This window comes from Apodemus sylvaticus, chromosome 2, assembly GCF_947179515.1.
Source record: "Apodemus sylvaticus chromosome 2, mApoSyl1.1, whole genome shotgun sequence".
In the NCBI taxonomy this organism is placed as follows: Eukaryota; Metazoa; Chordata; class Mammalia; order Rodentia; family Muridae; genus Apodemus; species Apodemus sylvaticus.
The window spans coordinates 74,429,274-74,451,235 of NC_067473.1; the positions used below are offsets into that span (position 1 = coordinate 74,429,274).

The following is a 21,962-nucleotide window of genomic DNA, read 5'->3' on the forward strand; positions in this document are numbered from 1 at the left end:
CAGGCAGATCTCTGAGTTTGAGGCCAGCCTGGTCAACAGACAGAGTTCCAGGGCAGCCAAAGCTATACAGAGAAAACCCTGTCTCAAAAAGCAAAAAAAGAAAAGAAAAAAATTGGACTATTCCAACACTGGAGTAGCTAGGGTAGACAGATTTCAATGAATCTGAGCCCAGCCTGTTCTACATAGCAATTTCTAGGCTAGACAAAGCTACGAAAAAGAATATATCTATTTTAATATAAGCAGACATTTAAGAAACTAGAGGTTGAGTGTGGTGAGACATGCATTTTTAATCTCATTACTCAGGATACAGAGACAGGTAGATCTCTATGAGTTTTAAGTAAGCTTGATCTACATAGTGAGTTCTAGGCCAGCCAGGGTTACACAGTGAGACCCTGTTATCATCACCTCTACCGCCACCACCACCTCTACCAATACTATTTCGACCACCTCCACCTCCACCACCTCCACTACTTCTTCCTTCACTACCTCCTCCATAGAACTATATCTATCTGTGTACAGGTGTCCTGGGATAGATGCTAGCCCTCCCCAAGTTAAAGCCAGTCAAACTATAACCATAGTATATAGTTCAAAGTAAAGTAAGCATAACATAATTTATATCACATTTCCCATATTGCTTTATGGAATATTTAAAATTTATCTCTTTAAGCTAGGATTCCAGACATGGTACTAGCTAGATGTCCCACAGTTCAATTCAGTTCTAACACTAACATTGTTTTTAACTCTTAACATTTAACTTGAGTCTAACTAAAAAGTTATTTGAGTGCTAGAAGTATGGTGTTGGTTTCTCACAAAGATAGTTTTTTTTTTTAATGTTTCAGAAAGAGAAAACAGCTACCTTGGATCTGACTAAGCATTTAGAAAGCACTCTGAAGACGTGTGTTGGAACCAGGCTGAAGAATCTGGCAGCTAAAGTAGAACTATTGAAAGAAATTAGGTACTTTAAAGTAAAATTATGTGTATTTTTTTGTAGCCCTGGTTATAGAACCCAGAATCTTATAAATACTAGACAGAAAATTTACCACTGAGCAAAAAAAAATTAGCTTCAAAGAATGTTTTATATGTGGATATTTATGTGTGTTTTTGTGCATACATGTATATGGTATGGAGGCCAGAGGACAGCTTCCAGTATCATTCTGCAAATGCTTTCTACCTTGGTTTTGAGACAGGGTTTTTCACTACCCAAAGCTCTCCAGGTAGGCTATGCTGTCTGCACTCCTAGATCCGGGATCTTCATCTCCTTCCCACTGGGATTACAATGAACACTGCTAGGCCTAGCCTTTCAGTGTTGGAGCCTGAAGACCCAAGTTGGGTCTCCATGCTTTAGTGGCAAGTACTTTCCCAACAGATCTCTTCAGACCCTCCCTTGAATAATATTTATTTTTTTGCAAATAATAATGTAAAAATTGCTAATTAGTTGGTGCTTTGTTTAAATTTTATTTGTATATACTATTTTTACTTTTGAGATTTAATCTTTGGATTTTTATGTCTTCAAAGAGAAAGCTCTAAACCTAAGATTTATTTTAGAGAAACTTTTGATCAGTGTTCTGTTCTCATTTAAAACCGTAGTATCCTAAGCTCATCTCTGAGAGTGAAATTAGAACCCCCTCAAAAACACACACATTCCAGCTTCTAAGTACTGGTTTGATGGGGAACCAGTGTATCTAATTGTACATTTTTTTTTTTTTTTTAGTTTACTGGAACTGAAGGTTGTGTTAATTTGAATTTCTTTATTAATTATTTCTAAAGAAATATTATGTTACTTGTAAAATGAAAGAAAAGGGATTAATTAGAAAGTCTTATATAGTATTTATTCAGTAGTTTTCAAAAGTCTATATTAGAACATTTGGTATTTGGTGTTATTTAATATTTTGTATTTCTGCTGTATGCTGGACAACTCATTCATTTTCACTATATTTTGATGTTGCCATGAATATATAAATTGCATGTTGGTTTTTTCTTCCAGTGGAAATCTATTTTTTCCAGTATAAATCTCTCACATAGCATGTGGTCTGTAACTCTTTTAGAAATTGGGTAGTTTGGTTTCTCACAGCTTTTGATACAGTACTAAAAATCAGGTGACTGGCTGCATTGGCAAAGCTCTGACCCAGACTTGAACCAAAATGACAATATACTTTAACTAATTTTTGAGGAAAAGTGATCTATTAGAATGGTGGCAGTCTAGTTGGAAACCAGAAAAAAAAATTGGTAAAACTTGTTACCTGACTTCTGTGAGTGCTTTGTTTATAGATTAAAAATAAAAAATCCCCCAACAACTCAGCATATATACTGGGTAGAAGGAATTTGCCTATGACTTTGGTTAAACAAGACTGCCTATGTTTAACATTTTTATAGAAATATTTACAAATTTTGTTATAGAACAGAAATTAAAGTTCCTTTTGACATTTTAAATTTTGCAGATTTTGGAAGTCATCTTTTTATACAAAGTTTAAAAATACTGATTTCTTTCTGTTAGGTATGGCAGCATGTGTCAGTAGGTACAGGTTTATTGGAGGCTGAGGCAGGAAAATGCTTGGATAGGAAGATGTTCTGAGGCCAAGCTGGGCAATACGGCAATGGCTTTTTTTGTTTTGAGTGTTTTTGTTTTGAGACACAAAATCACTACCAGGAGGGCCTCAGGCTTACAGAGATCTGTTGACCTCTGCTTCCTGAGTGCTTGGATTAACGGTGTGTACCACTGTGTCTGGCTAATGGAAATATTTTATCTTAAAATATGTATAGAATTATTTGTTCTACATTTTAAAAGATCTATTTATTATTTTATGTGTATGACTATTTTGCCTGCATGTATGTAAATGTACCACATACATGCCTAGTTCCTGTGGAGGCCAGAAGGCATTACATCCCCTAGAACTGGCATTTTAGTTAGGACCTGCTATGTGGGTGCTGGGAACTGAACCCAGGTCTTTTGCAATAGCAAGCGTCTTAACCACTGAGTCTCTACACAGTTTTTAACTAGAACTTTGTATTATTTACAAACCATAGTTACACATGGTTTTCTGTAAAGTTTTAAAAAGTACCTAGTTGTCTTAGGTATGGCTTTCATTGCTGTGAAGAGACACTATGACAAAGGCAGCTCTTATAAAGGACATTTAATTGGGTCTGCTTAAAGGTTTGGAGGTTCAATCCATTATCATCATGGTTGGAAGCATGGCAGGAACAGCACAGGAGGAGCTGAGAGGTCTGCATTTTGTTCTGAAGACAAGCAGAAGACTGCCTTCCAGGAAGTTAGGAGGAGGGTCTCAAAGCCCACCCCCACAGGGACGTACTTCCTCCAACAAGGCCACACCTACCCAACAAGGCAGTGTCCCCCTTATAGTGCCACTCCTTGGGACAAACATTTTCAAACCACTATAGAAGTCATAGGCCAGTGTTGAAAATAGTAACTTTAAGATGTTTTAAATGAATTTCTCTCATACAAACTTGGCAATTTTTTGATGTTTCCCCCTTTTCTTTTCCTGTGTTTTTAAATAGGCATATTAATATTAGTATTCGCTTTGGAAATGACCTTTCAGATGCTATGCAAGTGTTGGATGAAGGGTCCTTTACTACTCTAGCATCTTTGAATGAATTAGAGAAAATTTGGGCTGAATATAATGTTGCTCAGGAGAAGATCCAAACTTGTCCTAATGAGGTGGGCTAAGAATTTTCTCTTCTATGTTTTTGTTGTTGTTTTTTTTTAATTTATTAAAATACTGAGTTTATTTCACATGTGTATTTTTGTCTCTTTACCATTTCCACATCTGACCACAACTATGATTATGTCCTGTCATAACAATCTTGGCAGTTGAACCTGGACAACATTTATCAAACATGGTAGGGAAAGTTCTCACTTTGCATTATAAAAAGGGCAGACAGGTATCAATTACTACAAAAATGAAGTAAGAAAGAATATCTCAAACTGTTTAAACCATTTTCTTAAAGAGACTTCCTCCACTGCCAGAGATTGTGAATAGCTTCCTGGTCAGTCATCTGGAAACAATTTTTCACCTAATTAATGAATTTGGCTTCCACTTTGGGAAGAGAACCACCCTTTTCTATACTTGCTTTGCAATTTTGCCTTAACGTCTTCTACAGAACTCGGTCCTTTTGGTGTTTTAGGAGTTTTTTCCTGGTTTTTGAAGGATTCTTGACCCTGTGATCTCGGTGTTCATGCTTTTAAGTCTTTACCATTTTGGTTTGATTTTTGTGCATTTTTGGCTGGGGTATCTCATACAGATTTTTCCACTGGAATCTTTTCTTCAGTTTTCCCTTCATCAAAATAATCATCTTCATCATTGTCCTCATCATCTTAAGTTTTACTTTTTTCTGTGGAACCTTGTTACTACCTCCAAGAGCAGATTGCTTTCCAGACATACCTAAGAGTTTTACATCCTCTTCATCTTCAGACACTACATCTTCCTATACAGCTACTAGGTGCTGTCCATTAATGTGCACAGCCCTGAACCACACATCAACCTTAAGACCACAGGTGGTGTGATTTCGAAGCCCCCAAGGGAAACTGTTGGTTGTATAGACATTTTCAAAGTTGCCACTGTTACTTTAACTGGACTGCCTTCATAGTTCATTGCTTCTGCCTCTACGATGTGTAGTTCATCTTTTGCTCCCGCTCCTAAACTGACCGTTCTTAATGGTATCTGGCACTCGTTTTTATCATTCTCCACTTTAAAGTGATAGCCTCTGTCAGCCTTTAGTTCACAGCAGTAAAGATAGTTCTGAGGCCTAAGAAAGCTCATGCCCATGTCCATTGAGTTTTCCATGTGGTAGAGGCACACACTTCAGTGTGGGAGAAGCTGGACAGAAAACAACTGTCCACAGTTCCACAGAACAGGCAGGCAGGACAGAATCACACCCATTGTTTTTGTTTTTGTTTTTAAATCTGTTGAATCTTTTAAGAAAGCAGAGGGTCTGATACTGTAGTGATACTTTATTTACATAAAATAAGTGTTTATCTTAAGAGAAAGTTAGATTAAGTAATTGGCAACTAGATACATTGTTTAAAAATCTTTTCCTGTTCTGTTTTCATATTTAATATTTGAGTAACTGTTTCTTTCCCTAGAAATCTGATAAAATGTTTCAACCATGTTAATAGTCAATATTATTTACTGTAAATATTCAAGTTGTATCTGTATTAGGAAGACTATAAAATACCCAATGAGGACTCACAACTGGGTATGTCCTTTAAGGAGCCTAAAAGTTAAACCCATGGAGGACTCAACAGAAATACTGGCTTTTGAGAGCCTCATAGGAGATTTTAACTAGGGTGACTTCTAAACCTGCTAACATGGACCTTGTATGTTGGTCTGAGTGGTATGTTACTACAGTATAGGAATCCGACACATTATTATATACTGACTATATATTATTATATTACTGACTATATTATTATTATATATATTATTATGCTCCTGCAGTGTTGGGAGGTAGTTAATATGAAGGGAGTAGTAGTATGAAGGCTGAAGTCTACCTAGGAATTGTATACATTTTTTTTAAAGGAACAAGTTCTTATGGTAAAAATAATAGGGAAAAATGAGCTTAGCAGGATTGTTGACCTTTAATGTTGTATTTTATTGTAGTATTGAGCTTTAGGAATCACTATTGTCCATATAGTGAACATGTGAAATTACCTGATATCTTGACCATCCTATTTTCTTTTCTTCAGAATGAAGGTAATATTTTGATTGCTGAAAGAAATGGAGTACAACAGAAGCTGTTCGTGGCTGTAGATGTTTTTATTCTGGAAGTAGATGAGTTACCACTTGATAAACGCTTAAAAACATTGCAGGTTGGAATTAATATATACATATATATTTTTTAAAAAATTTGACTTATTTATTTACTTCCCAAATACTGCCTCCCTCCTGGTTCCCCCCTTCAGAGAGTCCCTTCTCCTTTCCCTTCCCCTTTGCCTTTGAGATGGTGAGGTATCCCCTTCTCCAATATCCTCCCACCCTGGTGCATCAATTCTCTGCAGGATTAGGCACATCCTCTCCCACTGTGGCAGGACAAGTCAGCACTTTGCTACAGATGTGTGGGGGAGTCAGGTGGCATCTGAAGGACCGTGCTGGGGAGGCCTCTGTCCAGCCTGTGCATGCCCTTTGGCTGTTGGATCAGTCTCTGAAGGCTCCCAGAGGCCCAGGATAGTTGATACTGTTGGTCTTCCTGTGGTGTTTCTACCCCTCGTAGTCTTCAGTCCTTCCCCCAACTCTTTTGTAAGACTCCCCAGGCTCTGTCCAGTGTTTGGCTGGGTCTCCCCATCTGTTTCAGTCAGCTGATGGATGGAGCCTCTCAGAGGACAGTTATGCTAGGCTTCTGTCTCAAGCATAACTGAGTATCATTATTTTACTAGTATGTATATATATATATACACATACATATATATATATATGTATGTATGTATATATATATGCCCTTCCCTTCTCTCACCCAGGTCCGTGCCTCCTTGGTTTATTATGTTTCTCCTTCTGAGTGGGATTGAATCATCCTCACTTGCGCCTTACTTCTTGTTTAACTTCTTTGGGTCTGTGTGGTGTGTCATGGGTATTCTCTACTTGTCAGTGAGTACATACCATGAATGTCTTTTTTGGGTCTGGGTTACCTTACTCAGAATGGTATTTTTTAGTTCCATCCATTTGCCTGAAAAACACATGTCCTTTTTTTTAATAGCTGAATAGTATTCCATTGAGTAAACGAACCATATTTTCTTTTCTTTTTGTAGATCTCACTTTCTTTTTTTTTTTTATTGAATATTATCTTCATTTACATTGTCAATGGTAAAACATTTCCTGATTTTCCCCCTCCCCAAAGACCCCCAACCCCTCCTCCTACCCCCTGCTTCCATGTATATGCCCCTCCACCCAATACACTCCCCCTTTACCCCCTTGGTTTTCCTTTGTTGGGGCCTCTATTGAGCCTTCACCTGACCAAGGATCATTCCTTCCACTGATGCCCAACAAGGCCTTCTTCTGCCACATTTTTGGCGGGAACCATGTGTACCCCTTGGTTGATGGTTCAGTCCCTGGGAGTCTTGGGGCATCTGGGTGACTAAAATCATTTTTCTTCCCATGGGGGCTGTATACTCCATCAGCTCCTCTGGACCACCCTCCAGCTCCTCCATTGGGGACCCCATGCCCAGTCCAATAGTTGGTTGCTAGCTTCTGCTTCTGTATTTGTAAGACTCTGGCAGGGGCCCCCTGGAGACAACCATGGCATGCTCCTCTTGGGTATATGCTTCTTGTAGTGTCGGGGTTTGGTGACTGTTAATAGGATGAATCCCCAGATAGGGCAGTCTCTGGGTGGCCTTTACTTCAGTCTCTGCTCCATACATTGTCTCTCTTATTGCTCCTGTGAGTATTTTGTTTCCTTTCTCAGAGGAACCAAAGCAAAGCACCCTCACTTAAGTCTTCCTCCTCCTTGAGCTTTCTCTGCTGGGTGAATTGTAACTTGTTTATTTTGAGCTTTTGGGCTAACATCCACTTATTATTGAGTGCTTACCATGTGTGTTCTTTTGTGATTGGGTTGCCTCGCTTAGGATGATACTTTCTAGTTCCATCCATTTGCCTAAGAATTTCATGAATTCATTGTTTTTAATAGCTGAATAGTACTCCATTGTGTATATATACCACAGTTTCTGTATCACTCCATTGTGTATATATACCACAGTTTCTGTATCCATTCTTCTGTTGAGGGACACCTGGGTTCTTTCCAGCTTCTGGTTATTATAAATAAGGCAGCTATGATCATAGTGGAGCATGTGTCCTTATTACATGTAGGAGCATCTTCTGGGTATATGCCCAGGAGTGGTATAACTGGGTCTGCAGGTCTGATTTTCTGAGGAATCGACAAACTGATTTCCAGAGTGGTTTTACCAGCTTGCAATCCCACCAACAATGGAGAAGTGTTCTTCTTTCCCCACATCCTCTCCATCATCTGCTGTCCCCTGAGTTTTTCATCTTAGCCATTCTCACCAGTGGAATCTCAGTGTTGTTTTGATTTGCATTTCTCTCATAACTAAGGATGCTGAACATTTCTTTAGGTGCTTTAGAGCCATTCAAGTTTCCTCAGTTGAGAATTCCCTGTTTAGCTCTGTACCCCATTTTTAATAGGGTTATTTGGTTCTCTGGAGTCTAAACTTCTTGAGTTCTTTGTATACATTGGATATTAGCCCTCCATCAAATGTAGGGTTAGTAAAGATCTTTTCCCAATTTGTTGGTTGCCGTTTTGTCCTATTGACCGTGTCCTTTGCCTCACAGAAGCTTTACAATTTTATGAGGTCCCATTTGTCAATTCTTGTTCTTAGAGAATAAGCCATTAGTGTTCTGTTCAAGAACTTTTCCTCTGTGCCCATGTGTTCAAGATTCGTCTTCACTTTCTTCTCTATAAGCTTCAGTGTATCTGGTTTTATGTGTGGATCCTTGATCCACTTAGACTTGAGCTTTGTACAAGGAGATAAGAATGCATTTTTCTGCATGCAGACCTCCAGTTGATCCAGCACCGTTTGTTAAAAATACTGTCTTTTTTTCCCACTGGATGTTTTTAGCTCCTTTGTCAAATATCAAGTGACCGTATGTGTGTGGGTTCTTTTCTGGGTCTTCGATTCTATTCCATTGATCTTCCTGCCTGTCTGCATACCAATACCAAACAGTTTTTTATCACCATTGCTCTGTAGTAGAGCTTGAGGTCAGAGATGGTGATTCCCCCAGAAGATCTTTTGTTATAGACAATAGTTTTTGCTATTCTGGGTTTTTTGTTATTCCAGATGAATTTGAGAATTGCTCTTTCTAGATCTATGAAGAATTGATTTGGGATTTTGATGGGGATTGCATTGAATCTGTAGATTGCTTTTGGCAAGATGGCCATTTTTATTGTATTGATCCTGCCAATCCATGAACATGGGAGATCTTTCCATCTTCTGAGACCTTCTTTGATTTCTTTCTTCCGAGGCTTAAAGTTTTTGTCATATAGATCTTTCACTTGCTTCGTCAGGGTCACACCTAGGTATGAAATATTATTTGGGACTATTGTGAAGGGTGTCATTTTCCTAATTTCTTTCTCCCCTTGTTTATCCTTTGAGTAGAGGAAGGCTACTGATTTGCTTGAGATAATTTTATATCCAGCCACTTTGCCAAAGTTGTTTATTAGCTTTAGGAGTTCTCTGGTGGAAGTCTTGGGGTCGCATCTGCAAATAGTGATATTTTGACTTCTTCCTTTCCAATTTGTATACCTTTGACCTCCTTTTGATTCCTGATTGCTCTGGCTAGGACTTCAAGTACTACATTGAATAGATAGGAAGAGAGTGGGCAGCCTTGTCTGGTCCCCGATTTTAGAGGGATTGCTTCAGGTTTTTCTCCATTGAGTTTGATGTTGGCTACCAGTCTGCAGTATATTACTTTCACTATGTTTAGGTATGGGCCTTGGATTCCCAATCTCTCCAAGATTTTTTATCATGAAGGGATACTGGATTTTGTCAAAAGCCTTTTCAGCATCTAATTAAATGACCATGTGGTTTTTATTCCTTTATTTTGTTTAGTCGATTACATTGGCAGATTTCTGTATATTGAGCCATTTCTGCATCCCTGGGATGAAGCCTACCTGATCGTGGTGAATTATAGTTTTGATGCATCCTTGGATTCGCTTGGCCAGGATTTTGTTCAGTATTTTTGCATCAATGTTCATGAGGGAGATTGGTCTGAAGTTCTCCTTCCTTGTTTGGTCTTTGTTTGGTTTAGGTATAAGCATTATTGTGGCTTCATAGAATGAGTTGGATAGTGTTCCTTGAGTTTCTATTTCATGGAAAAGTTTGAAGAGTATTGGTATTATATCTTCTTTGAAGATATGATAGAATTCCCCACTAAACCTATCTGGTTTTGGGCTTTTTTTTTTTTTTTTTTGATGGGAGACTATTAATGACTGCTTCTATTTCCTCAGGGCTTATGGGACTATTTAGATGGTTTATCTGATCCTCTTTTAACGTTGGCACCTGGTATGTATCTAGAAAGTTGTCCATTTCATCCAGGTTTTCAAACTTTGTTGAGTGTAAACTTTTGTAGTAGGATCTGATGATATTTTGAATTTCCACAATTTTTGTTGTTATGTCTCCCTTATCATTTCTGATTTTATTAATTTGGATACTGTCTCTGTACCCTCTGGTTAGCTTGGCTAAGGGTTTATCTATCTTGTTGATTTTTTTCAAAGAACCAGCTCCTTGTTTTGTTGATTCTTTGTATAGTTCTTCTTGTTTCCATTTGGTTGATTTCATCCCTAAGTTTGATTATTTCCTGCCATCTACTCCTTTTGGGGGTATTTGCTTCCTTTTGTTCTAGAGCTTTCAAGTGCACTGTCAAGCTGTTAGTGTAAGAAGCTCTCAACTGAGATAAACAGGGTTGATATCTTCCTCTACTACCCTCCTCCCATTTATCCTGGGCCATTAAGGACCCACAGAAGGCTACTAATTTTTGTGTGCTAATTTTGTATTCTGCTACTTTGCTGAAAATGTCTGTAAGTTGTAGTAGATGTTCCTTGTTCAGTCTTTAGGATTTTTATGTATAAAATCATATCATATGCTAATGAGGATAGTTTGATTTCTTTGTTTCGTATTTGTATCCTTTATCATGTTGAGGTATGTCTCTTGTATTCTTGGTCTGTCCAGGACTTTTATCATGAAGAGGTGTTGAACTTTGTTAAAGGCCTTTTTTTTTTGCATCTAATTTGATGATCATGTGTTTTTTGCCCTTTGGTTTGTTTATTTGATAGATTATATTTATTGGTTTATATATTTTGAACCAGCCCTGCATCTCTGGAATGAGATCATCCTGATCATAGTAGGTATTGAAGTGTTCTTGAATTTGGTTTGTAAGTATTTTATTGATAAATTTTGCATCTATAAGGTGTGTTAGGATGTATATATGTATATGTGTATATATATATATATATATATATTGTTGAATTTTTATGTGGTTTCCATATTGGAGTAATAATAGCTTCATAAAAAGAACTTGGATGTGTTTCTTCCATTTCTTTTGTGGAATATTTCAAGGACTATTGAATATTATAAGGAATATTAGTTCTTTTTTGAAGGTATAGTAGATTTTTTTTTAAAAATTGGGAGATGTTTAATTATTGCTTCTATTTCACTAGGGGATATGGAATGGATCTGTTTAAATCATTTATTTTCATCTTGATTTAATTTTGGTAGTTTTATATATACCAAGAAATGCATTTCTTTCTTGTAGGTTTTACAGTTTGGTGGAATACAGATTTTAAAAATATATCATTGTGATTTTCGAATTTCTTGCGTATCTCTTGTGATGTCTCCCTTTCATATCTGATTTTATTAATTTGGATCTTCTCTTTTTTTTTTAATCACCCTATAACATGACTCTTCACTTTTGTATTTTAGGATAAAATTTTAGTTTTATTTAAAAATTTGCTTTCTAGTTTTCTTTTTTGCTAGTATTTTGTATATATTTTTGTTTTTTAAACCTTAAATCTTTTCTTTTTAAAAAATTGATTCTTCTTTTTGTTTTCTTCCTGATTTTCTCTTTTTTTCCCCTAAGCTTTATTTATTTTATATATTTGAGTACACAGTCACAGTCTTCAGACACACCAGAAGAGGGCATCAGATCCCATTACAGATGGTTGTGAGCTACCATGTGGTTGCTGAGAATTGAACTCATGACCTCTGGAAGAGCAGTCAGTGCTCTTAACCACTGAGCCATATCTCTAGCCCAATTCTTCTTTTTAAACAAACAAGTTAAAAAGACCCCCAAAACTCTAAAATGTTAACTCAAGAGAGCTTTTTTTCCAGGGACCTTTTGTTGTCAGGGGGCAAGGTTGTTATGCTGGGACAGATTGTTGTGGAAATTAGTCTGGGCTTGAACTTGGGATATTTCAAGAATGCATGTCCAGCTATAGATTCACTTTTTGAGTTGTCTTATAGCTAACACACTAATGTGTCAATTTTTTAGAGTCAAACATATATTTGTCTTTGGTTGGTAACTTACTTGACTGTATATCTATAATTACTGTTTGATTTTAACTAATTTCTGTGATCTTATTTTTGTATTTTTGTTAGGTTTTCTTCTCTGTTTTTACTTTTATTGATGTCTTCCCTTTAAATCTTTATTTCTTTCTGTACAATCATCAGCAGAACAGCTACAATGATCTTGGACTTCAATCAATGGTTATTTTGTGTATTATATGTTACAGTTAAACAAGGTATTGAGTAGAGTGTTGTTCAGCTTCCATGTGTATATGGGCTTTCTATTATTTTTGTTGTTGTTGAAGACTAGCCTTAATCTGTGGTGATCTGATAGGATACATGGGATTATTTCAATCTTCTTGTATTTGTTGAGGCCTGTTTTTTGACTTATGATTATATGGTCAAATTAAAATTCTCCAAGTGGAGTTATAATATATACTCAAAGGACCAGAAGGGTAAACAGATAAAAACCCATGAATAAAATTTATTTATTTGAAAAGGAAAAGCCCTGACAAAAGGAAACCCCCCACAATGCTCTTGAGTTCATCTTCTGTTGGTCATCTCCTGTGCATGCAAGCCTATCCTTAAGAGCTGATTGCTTCCCCAGTGAGATTCCCTAAAGAAAACTAAATTTCCTTTTGCAAAAAGCTATCAGTTACAGATAGCTTCTGGCTTAGGGATGGGGGCAAGTGTCCACTTCTCCTTTCAGCCACAGAACCTCATTTGGTGTGGACCTGTGCAGGCCTTGTACTTGCTGCCTCAGTCTCTATGAGTTCATATGTCTGTCAGCCCTATTGTTTAGTACAGTCTTATTTTCTTGATGTCCTCCATCCCCTCTGGCTCTTAGACTTTTTCTGCTTTTATTTCTGCAGGGTTCCTGTTTCCCTGAGAGGAAGAATTTGATGGAGACATTACACTTAGGGCCGAGTGTTCTAATGTCTCTGACTCCTTCATATTGTCTGGCTGTGGGTCTTTGCATTTATTCCTTTCTGTTTCAGGAAGAAGCTTCTCTGATGATGGCTGAGTAAGGCACTGATCTATGAGTGCAGTAGGACATCTTTAGTAGTCATTTTATTGCTCCTTTGAAAAAAAGAACAATATTATTTGGTTTTACCCAAGGTCCCAGGGATATCTGGTCTCAGGTGCTTGGTCATACAAGCTGTTAGTTTTGGGTTCCATCTTATGGGTTGGTTCTTAAGTCATAGATAATTGGTTGGTTACTCCCACAAGCTTTGTGCCACCATTGCACAAGTGTATCTTGCAGGTAGGATGATCTTGTAGATCAAAGTTTGTGACTGGCTTGTTTACATTTCATTTTTGGTAGCGTACAAAGTACCAAAGACACTAACACTTTAGGGTGAAGGCTCTATGTAGATACCTGCTGAACTCCAAGTTGGGGTCTTGCTGTCAGTTTTTGGAGATCAACCCATAGTATTGGCCATAGCTTGGACTGTTTGGAGGTCCCTATCGGACCCTGTGGCCAAAACCTCAGTTAAATGTAATGGATTCCTGGACTGGAAACTTCATTTGGTGACAAGAGATGCCCAGTTTGAGGTTGTCTCTTTTTGGCAATTTCACCTCTATTTCCTTCATATATGTGTATATTTTAGGATGCTTCTACTGTGTTAGGTGCTCATAGTAACCCTCAAGTGGCCCTTGAGTTTAGCTGTCTCTCCTGTCTTCCCTCTCTTATCCACTTCTTCCCCTAGCCTCCTGTTCTAGTAACCCCCAATCAATAGCTTTTCTTTCCTATTTCCCAGAGATTGATCTGCCAAACCCCCAGAGTTTCTTATCCTATATCTACCTTTTGTGGTTTTATGGATTGTAGCTTGCTAATCATTTATTTAATAGCTAATATGCATATTTAAGGAAACCCATACCATATTTGTCTCTCTGGATTGGGTTACATCACTCAGGATGATTATTTTCCCTAGTTTTTTATCCATTTATCTGTGAATTTCCTGATTTTATTTAATGGCTGAGTAATATTCCATTATGTAAATAAGTTACACTTTAATCATGTGCCAAAGGGCATTTTGGTTATTTTCATTTTCTGGCTGTTATGACTGGAGTAGCAATGACCATGGTTGAGCAAATGTCCTTGTGGTAGGTTGGAGTATCCTTTGGGTATATACCTATGAATGGTGTAGCTGGATCTTGAGGAACCACCACGCTGATTTCCATTGTGGTTGTATGAGTTTGCATTCCCACCAGCAATGGAAGACTTACTCTATATCCTCACCATTATGAACTGTCACTTGTTTTTTTGGTGGGTGTAAGATGAAATCTCAAAGTAGTTTTGATTTGTCTTTCCCTGGTGGCTAAGGATGTTGAACTTTTCTTGAAGTGTATCTTAGCCATTTGAGTTTCTTTTATTGAAAATTCTGTGTAGATCTGTATCCTGTTTTTTAATTGTGTTATTTCCTTGACATACAGGTTTTTGAGCTCTTTATATACTTTGGATATTAGCCCCTTATTGAAAATGTAGTTGGGCTGGTGAGATGGCTCAGTGGTTAAGATCACTGATTGCTCTTCTGAAGGTCCTGAGTTCAAATTCCAGCAACCACATGGTGGCTCACAATCATCCGTATTGAGATCTGATGCCCTCTTCTGGTGTGTCTAAAGACAGCTACAGTGTACTTACATATAATAATAAATAAATCTTAAAAAAATTCCTTAAAAAAAAAAAAGAAAATGTAGTTAGTGAAAAATTATTCCCCATTCATAGGCTGTCACTTTGTCTGAGTGAAGGAGTCTTTTACCATACCAAAGCGTCTCAGTTTCACGAGGTCCCATTTATTAATTGTTGATTTTAGTTCCTATTCGGACAGTATTCTCTTTAGAAAGTCTTGTCTTGTGCTAATGAGTCAAGGTTATGTATCACTTTCTCTTCTATCAGGTTCAGGGTCAGTGTATCTGTTTTGTATGTGTGTGTGTGTGTGTGTGTGTGTGTGTGTGTGTGTGTGTGTTTTCTGAGACAGAGTTTCTCTGTGAATCCCTGGTTGTCCTGGAACTCACTCTGTAGACTAGGCTGGCCTCGAACTCAGAAATCCACTTGCCTCTGTCTCCCAAGTGCTGGGATTAAAGGCATGTGCCACCACTGCCTGGCTCAGTGTATCTGCTTTAATGTTGATGTTTTTGATCCATATGCAGTTAAGTTTTGTGCTGGGTGATTAGTGTGGTTCAGTTTGCATGCATTGTTTTTATGCATACAGCCATCCAATTTGCCTAGCACCATTTATTGAAGATGCTGACTCTTTCCAGTCTGTATTTCTTGTTTCTTTATAAAAAAAATCAGGTGTCCATAGGTGTGTGGATTTATGTCTGTGTCTTCCATTTGATTCCCTTGATCAACACATGTTTTTGTGCCAATACCATGTGGTTTATTTATTTTTATTTTTATTTTAGTCAGGTTTTCTCTGTGTAACACAGAGCCCTGGCTGTCTTGGACTTATTTTGTAGACCAGGCTGGCCTCAAACTCACAGAGATCTGCCTGCCTTTGCTTTCCAAGTGCTGTGCCTGGCTTCCAGCTAGTGGTTTTGTTACTATAGCTCTGTCATATAATTTAGGTTAGGAATGGGGATACCTCCTGCAGTTCATTTATTAAAGATTGTTTTAGCTATCCTGATTTTTTGTATTTCTATATGAAACTGAAAACTTTTAATATCTGATGAATTGTGCTAAAATTTTAATGTGGATTGTGTCAAACCTATAGACTGCTTTTAGTTCGATGTCCATTTTTGTTATATTAGTTTTACTGATGCATGAGCCTGGAAGACCTTTCCATCTTCTGATAGTGTCCTCAGCTTTTTTCTCCAGTTTCTTAAAGTTTCTGTCATACAAGTTTTTCACTTGCTTTGTTAGAGTTACACCAAGATATTTTGTATTATTTGAGGCTTTTGTATAATGTGTTGTTTCCATGATTGCTTTCTCAGTCTGTTTGTCATTTGTATATAGGAAGGCTACTGATTTTTGTGAGCTAATTTTATATCCAGCTACTTAACTGAAAATGTCTATCAGCTGTACAATTTTCTTGATGGAGTTGTTAGGGTCATTTATGAATACTATCTCATCATCTACAAATGAAGATACTTTGACTTTTTCTTTTCTAAATTTTATTACCTCGAACTCCTTCAGCTGGTTATTGTTCTAAGAATTCAAGTAATATATTGAATAGGTATGGAGAGAATAGATAACCTTGTTTTGTTCCTAATTTTAGTGGAATTGCTTTTAGTTTCTCTGCATTTACCATGATGTTGGCTATAGATTTGCTGCAAACTGTGTTTACTATATTTAGATATATCCCTTGTATATTTGATCTCTCTAGGCCTTTTATCATGAATGAATGTTAGATGTTGTCAAAAGCCTTTTCTGCATCTAATGAGATGATTATGTAGCTTTTGTTTTTATGGTAGTAGTTTCATGGGTTTGTAGTTTATTTATATGATGGATTCTGTTTACTGATTTACATATATTAAACCATCTCTTCATCTTTGGGATGAAGTTTACTTGATCATGATAGATGCTTTTTTGATTGTGTTCTTATATTTGGTTCACCAGGGAAATTGTTTTGTAATTTTCTTTCTTGGATTTTTATATGGTTTAGATATCAGGGTAACTGTGGCATTGTAAAATGTATTGGACATTGTTTTTCTGTTTCTGTTTTGTGGAATAATTGGAGGAGTATTGGCATTAACTCTTCTTTGAAAGGCTGGTAGGCTTCTGTGTTAAAATTTTTCAGGCTCTGGAAAGTTTTTGGTTGGGAGACTTTTTTTTTTTTTTAATTTTAAACAAGAAGTTTATGTAAACAACAAGATGCTTGACTTGAAGGGAAAACTATCTAGGATCATTTTGTTCAAGAGTAATTTATCCCTACTTAAAGACAGATTGCCCTACATGTGACAGCTACATACAAAAAAAGTTATAAAATTGTCCTCAGTTTTACAGTGATAAATGAAAAACCATTAAAATTGTCCAATCGAACAAGGTATGCAAGGATTTGATGTTGTTGGGTTCTTTTGTTAAAACAATGAGAGCAAAATAACTCACTGGAATATAAAGATAAGAGTTGAAGGAACGTGCCACTAGTGGAGAAGGAGTTATTTTCACAGACTTTCTCTAGACCATCTCCATCTGATGCCAACCAGAACAGAACACTGGCCATTTAGTGTAAAAAAGGAAAAGAAAAAAAGAGCAATATGCTTGTGCACACACATCAGTTACTTATGGATAATAAAGACATGGGGACAGGGACATGAGAGAAGAGAGAAAGCTGTACTGTAGCAGTCAGGATGCGGCGGGACCAAATTGCGGCTTTCTAACTGAGAATGTATTCTTGGTCTATAACAAAATTCTGGAGTAAAGTAGCAGGCTCCCTTTTTAGCAGACATCTCCAGTCTGCTTCTGGAACATGCCAACCGTATCTTCATCCTCCATTTCCAACTGTGGAGGTGTGTCTGTTTCGTTGATTGGTTGCCCATCAGACTGGAATCTGATCTGCCTCATTGACAAACCCCGCCGTTCACAATAGGCTTTCATTAGTTTACTAAGTGGTGTATGCCTCTTAATCTTAAACTGCACCACAGAACGAACCATCCTGTCCTGCCACCTTCAAATTACTATGATGGTTGTTCTCAATCTTGACTCCTTCCTTGGGTTTCTCGTTGGCCATGGCGAGCACTGAAGTCTCCTCAGTTGCTGCTTCACAAAAGAGGCACCAGGTCCGCACTGAAGGAGCACATAAGCAGCACCAGGAGCGGCAGAAGTGGACGAGAGTTGGGAGACTTTTTATCACTGCTTTTAGTGATATGCTTTAAGGCATATAGCTCTGTTTCAATTACTTATATGATCTTGATTTAACTTTGGTAGAAACTTTATCTGTTTCTTTTAGGTTTTTCCAGTTTAGTGGAGTGTAAGTTTTTAAAGTATGTTCTTTTGATTCTCTGGATTTCCTCTGTGCTTGTTGTTATGTCTCCCTTTTTATTTGTACTTTAGTTTATTTGGATATTTTCTTTTTGTCTTTTAGTTATATTTATGCATTTTAAAAAAAGATTTATTTATTATATGTAAGTACACTGTAGCTGTCTTCTGACACACCAGAAGAGGGCGTCAGATCTCATTACAGATGGTTGTGAGCTACCATGTGGTTACTAGTATTTGAACTCAGGATCTCTGGAAGAATAGTCAGTGCTCTTAACCGCTGAGCCATCTCTCAAGCCCTATTTAAACATTTTTTTAAAAGAGTAGGCATTCAACATTATGATATTCTATCTCTTGGATTTTAACACAGTGTTTAAATCCTAACATTATCTTTAGGACTTAGCAACTTCTTTAGAATCAGTATATGGAAAGGCCAAAGAAGGAACTAATAACTCTGAAGAAATACTTAGAAAGTTTTATGACTGGCAATGTACCAAAAGAGAAGAGTTTGCCAGTATTAGGAGTGAGACAGAGGCTTCTCTGCAGCATCTTGTGGCATGGTTCCAGAGCAGCCAGAAGGTAAGCAGGGCTCCCATTAGCAATGCTTGGGGAAGCAGATTGTGTTTGTTCTAATTCTGTTTCTTCCTTGTTCAAAAGTTGACATGTGCTTCTAGCTATCAAAGTCAGTACTGGGCAGTCAGGATTTTTCATCACTATTCAGTTAGATTGTTGGTTTTATAAAAAAATTCATCTTGCTTTTGGTTCTGTTTTTCTATTTTCATTTTAATTAGCTACTTACCTTAACCACCAGTTTTCTTTAAGAATATTGTGCTTATACATCTTTTTTGTTTTTGTATTTAAGTTTTATGAGGGTGCATCCTTTTTTTTTTTCCCCAGAATTTTCCTTTTCTGTTTTGGTATAGGTTTATGTGGTACAATAAATGCTAACTGAATTATTTAACTGAAATACCTCATGCTTTTATTTTTGAAAATAAGGTTTTTGATCTGTCTTTGGATGAGCCATTGACTTCAGAAGACATGATTGGTAATATTGACGGAATTCTAGAGAAGACTGAGACATGTGTCTGCAAAGAGCTAGAGTTGTCTCTCATTGTGAGTAATGATGCTATGTATTATTAAATAGCTTTTGTTGGTCTTATATGACTTTAGAAGTTGTTGCTGAGAGACAATTTCTAGAAATAACATTGTTAAAGTTTTATGTATTGTTTATTCTTTTATTTAGAATATTGATTGTTCTGATATCTTTTCAGACAGCTTCAAAAATAATTCATGGCATAATTAGGATAACATTTTGCCTATGAGCATCCATGGATGCTACTATTCTGTCTAAAAAAGATTTGAGAAATAATTTGATATGATACAGCAATTATCAAAGACATTTTCACTTTGAAATTTGTTGTCTTAACCATATTATTTTGCTGTTTGTGTTATAATTTCATCTAGGAGCAAGGTGTCATAGACAAGGAGATTATTTTAAGTACATATAGTCAAGTGCTGCAAAAGATCCATTCTGAGGAAAGGTTCATTGCTACCTTGCTATCCAAGTATAAGGACAGTGTTGAGGTGGGTTTGCTTTCTCTGATTTGTCTGATGAATTGATCTTTTGTGCTGTGTTTTTTACTTGTTGAATTTTTCTCAAATAGTTTAATATCTAGTTTGCTAATTAGTAATCCTAGAAAAATTGCTCTCTGGTATATAATTTGACTTCACTGTAGAATATGAATGGTGATTTTGTTGATACTATGCATTTCACTGAATCTTGGAATATTTGCATTTCTCATGAACTTAAAATATGCTGTCATTATTTTCTGTGTAGCATATTTACTATAGAAAATTTACTATAAACAGGAATTTGAGAAGTAAAAACATGGTTTTTAATACTTTGAGTGTAAGATATAGGTATACAGAGTGTGAATGGGTGCATTCATATACATTTATGAACACATGCATATGCTTTGCATTTTATTGTCTTATGAAGGTATTTTTAATAGCTTTATAGTATATTATGAACAGTTCCCCTATGATCAATGTTTTTTTTAACTGTTCTTTTGAATGATTTTTATTCTTGCATAAATATATGATGTTATTTAACCTTATAATGTTGGATGTGGAGGTTGCTTCTATTTTTTTTTACCTTATAGATAATGCTTTATGTATCTTTGAACATAACTTTATATATAATTAAAACTACCTTTTATTTACCTGATATAATTGTCATCTTGGAGGCTTGCTGCTGAATAAACTCAACCTTTTTTAGCTCTTTCTGAACTCTGACTTTTTCAATTTATCTGTTTTGGCTCAAACTCCTCTCCAAGCTGACTGATTCAATCTGGCTTCTCTCAACTTCTTACTGAATTATTCTGTGTGGCCTCAAACTAATTCTGGCAATTGTTCTAATCTTCTGACTCCTTCTCATTCTTTGGTGCAGCTTGCTCCCTGCAACCTGTGTGTAAAACACTAAAAAACCCTGCAGACTTCCTCTCCGTTCTCCTGAGAATTGGGCTTATCCTATTTCTGACTCATTTTGTCAAACCTTTCTTTGATTCATCACTTTGTCTGTACCTCAAACTAGAAGTCACTTTCAACCAGCTTCTACATATATCTTCTCAGATTCTTATAATTTATAATTTATAAGTAAAATGAATGAACAATGTGAAACTTGATACATATTACCAAACCACTTTTGAGAAGAACCACTTCAGCTTTGACTCTCACTGTAAATTTCAGTGTGTATTTATGTCAGCAGTATGTGTCTAGTTTCATGTCTCAGTTGAATTCAAGAGTATTTCCTTTGGTACCTTGAGCACCAAACCTGTGTTTCTTCTAAATAGAAATGTGAACAGTTAGGAAAATCAGTTAATAGCATTGCTTTTTTGAAAGTTAAGGAATTTTCTTAATATTTACTCTGAACCCAGGTACTCATAAAATAATGATGTTCAGTGACTGTTGTTTCATGTGTTTGAAAATATGGTAATTCTTTCTCCCATATAGTTTAAAAAACAGATCATTGACTGTTTAAATAAGAGCCCCAGTGTGGATTACTTATTATCCATTAAGAAGACATTGAAAGGCTTAAAAGCTCAACTGAGATGGAAATTGGTTGAGAAGAATAATTTGGAAGAAGTAAGGAAAAAATTCTTTAATGTGTTCATATTGGTTGAGCTATTTTATAAAGTGTATAAATACACTCTCTAAAACCAGAGAACCATTGTATTCAAATTTTGTGTTATGTACTTTGATAGTTTTAAATTTTTATTTTAATTACATTATTTACTGTATATGTGTGGATGTATGGGTGGCTTGTATCACTGTGCACATGTGGATGGCAGAGAATAACTTGTGAGAGTTAGTTCTTTATTTCCATCATGTGTGTCTCAGGAATTGAACTCAGATCACTTGACTTAGAGGCAAGTTCCTTTACCCACTCAGCAATTTTACAGGCCCAGTACTTTTATCTTTGTATATGGAAATAAATTTGAAATGACATTCATACTGAATTCATGTCTTCCCATGTAACTAAATATTTAAAAATATTTTTTTGTGTGTAAATACATGTATGTGTGTTTATAGGTACATGAAGGTCAGAGGACAACCTTGGTGTCATTCCTCAGGCACTGTTCCCTTTATTTTTATTTTTTTGGAGATAGTGTGTTTCTGGCTTATAGCTTACCAGATAGGTTAGGCTGAGCCATAGGGAACCAGCAGTTTCTGCCTCCCTAGAGTAGGAATGAAAGGTTCAGACTACTTGCTTTCCCCCTTTCTTTCTTTCTTTCTTTCTTTCTTTCTTTCTTTCTTTCTTTCTTTCTTTCTTTCTTTCTTTCTTTCTTTCTTTCTTTCTTTCTTTTCTTTCTTTCTTTCTTCCTTCCTTCCTTCCTTCCTTCCTTCCTTCCTTCCTTCCTTCCTTCCTTCCTTCCTTCCTTTCTTTCTTTCTTTCTTTCTTTCTTTTCTTTCTTTCTTAAATATGAGATTGAATTTAGGTCCTCTTACCTACAAGGGAAGCAC

The 21,962-nt window shown here is 36.5% G+C and overlaps 1 protein-coding gene and 2 pseudogenes across 1 annotated transcript in view; 1 reads left to right on the plus strand and 2 right to left on the minus strand.

Moving 5' to 3' along the window:
• The window catches only part of Stk31 (serine/threonine kinase 31), an 88,881-nt gene that overhangs the window by 31,145 nt on the left and 35,774 nt on the right, over positions 1–21,962 (plus strand). The window contains exons 9-15 of the mRNA XM_052172525.1: positions 840–955; positions 3,514–3,673; positions 5,702–5,824; positions 18,336–18,518; positions 18,936–19,052; positions 19,404–19,523; positions 20,952–21,083. Of these exons, the coding sequence (XP_052028485.1) occupies positions 840–955; positions 3,514–3,673; positions 5,702–5,824; positions 18,336–18,518; positions 18,936–19,052; positions 19,404–19,523; positions 20,952–21,083 (951 nt within the window). The remainder of the gene's footprint in view (positions 1–839; positions 956–3,513; positions 3,674–5,701; positions 5,825–18,335; positions 18,519–18,935; positions 19,053–19,403; positions 19,524–20,951; positions 21,084–21,962) is intronic.
• LOC127677443 (nucleophosmin-like) lies at positions 3,958–4,799 on the minus strand (annotated as a pseudogene).
• Positions 17,312–17,691, minus strand: LOC127677444 (small ubiquitin-related modifier 2-like; annotated as a pseudogene).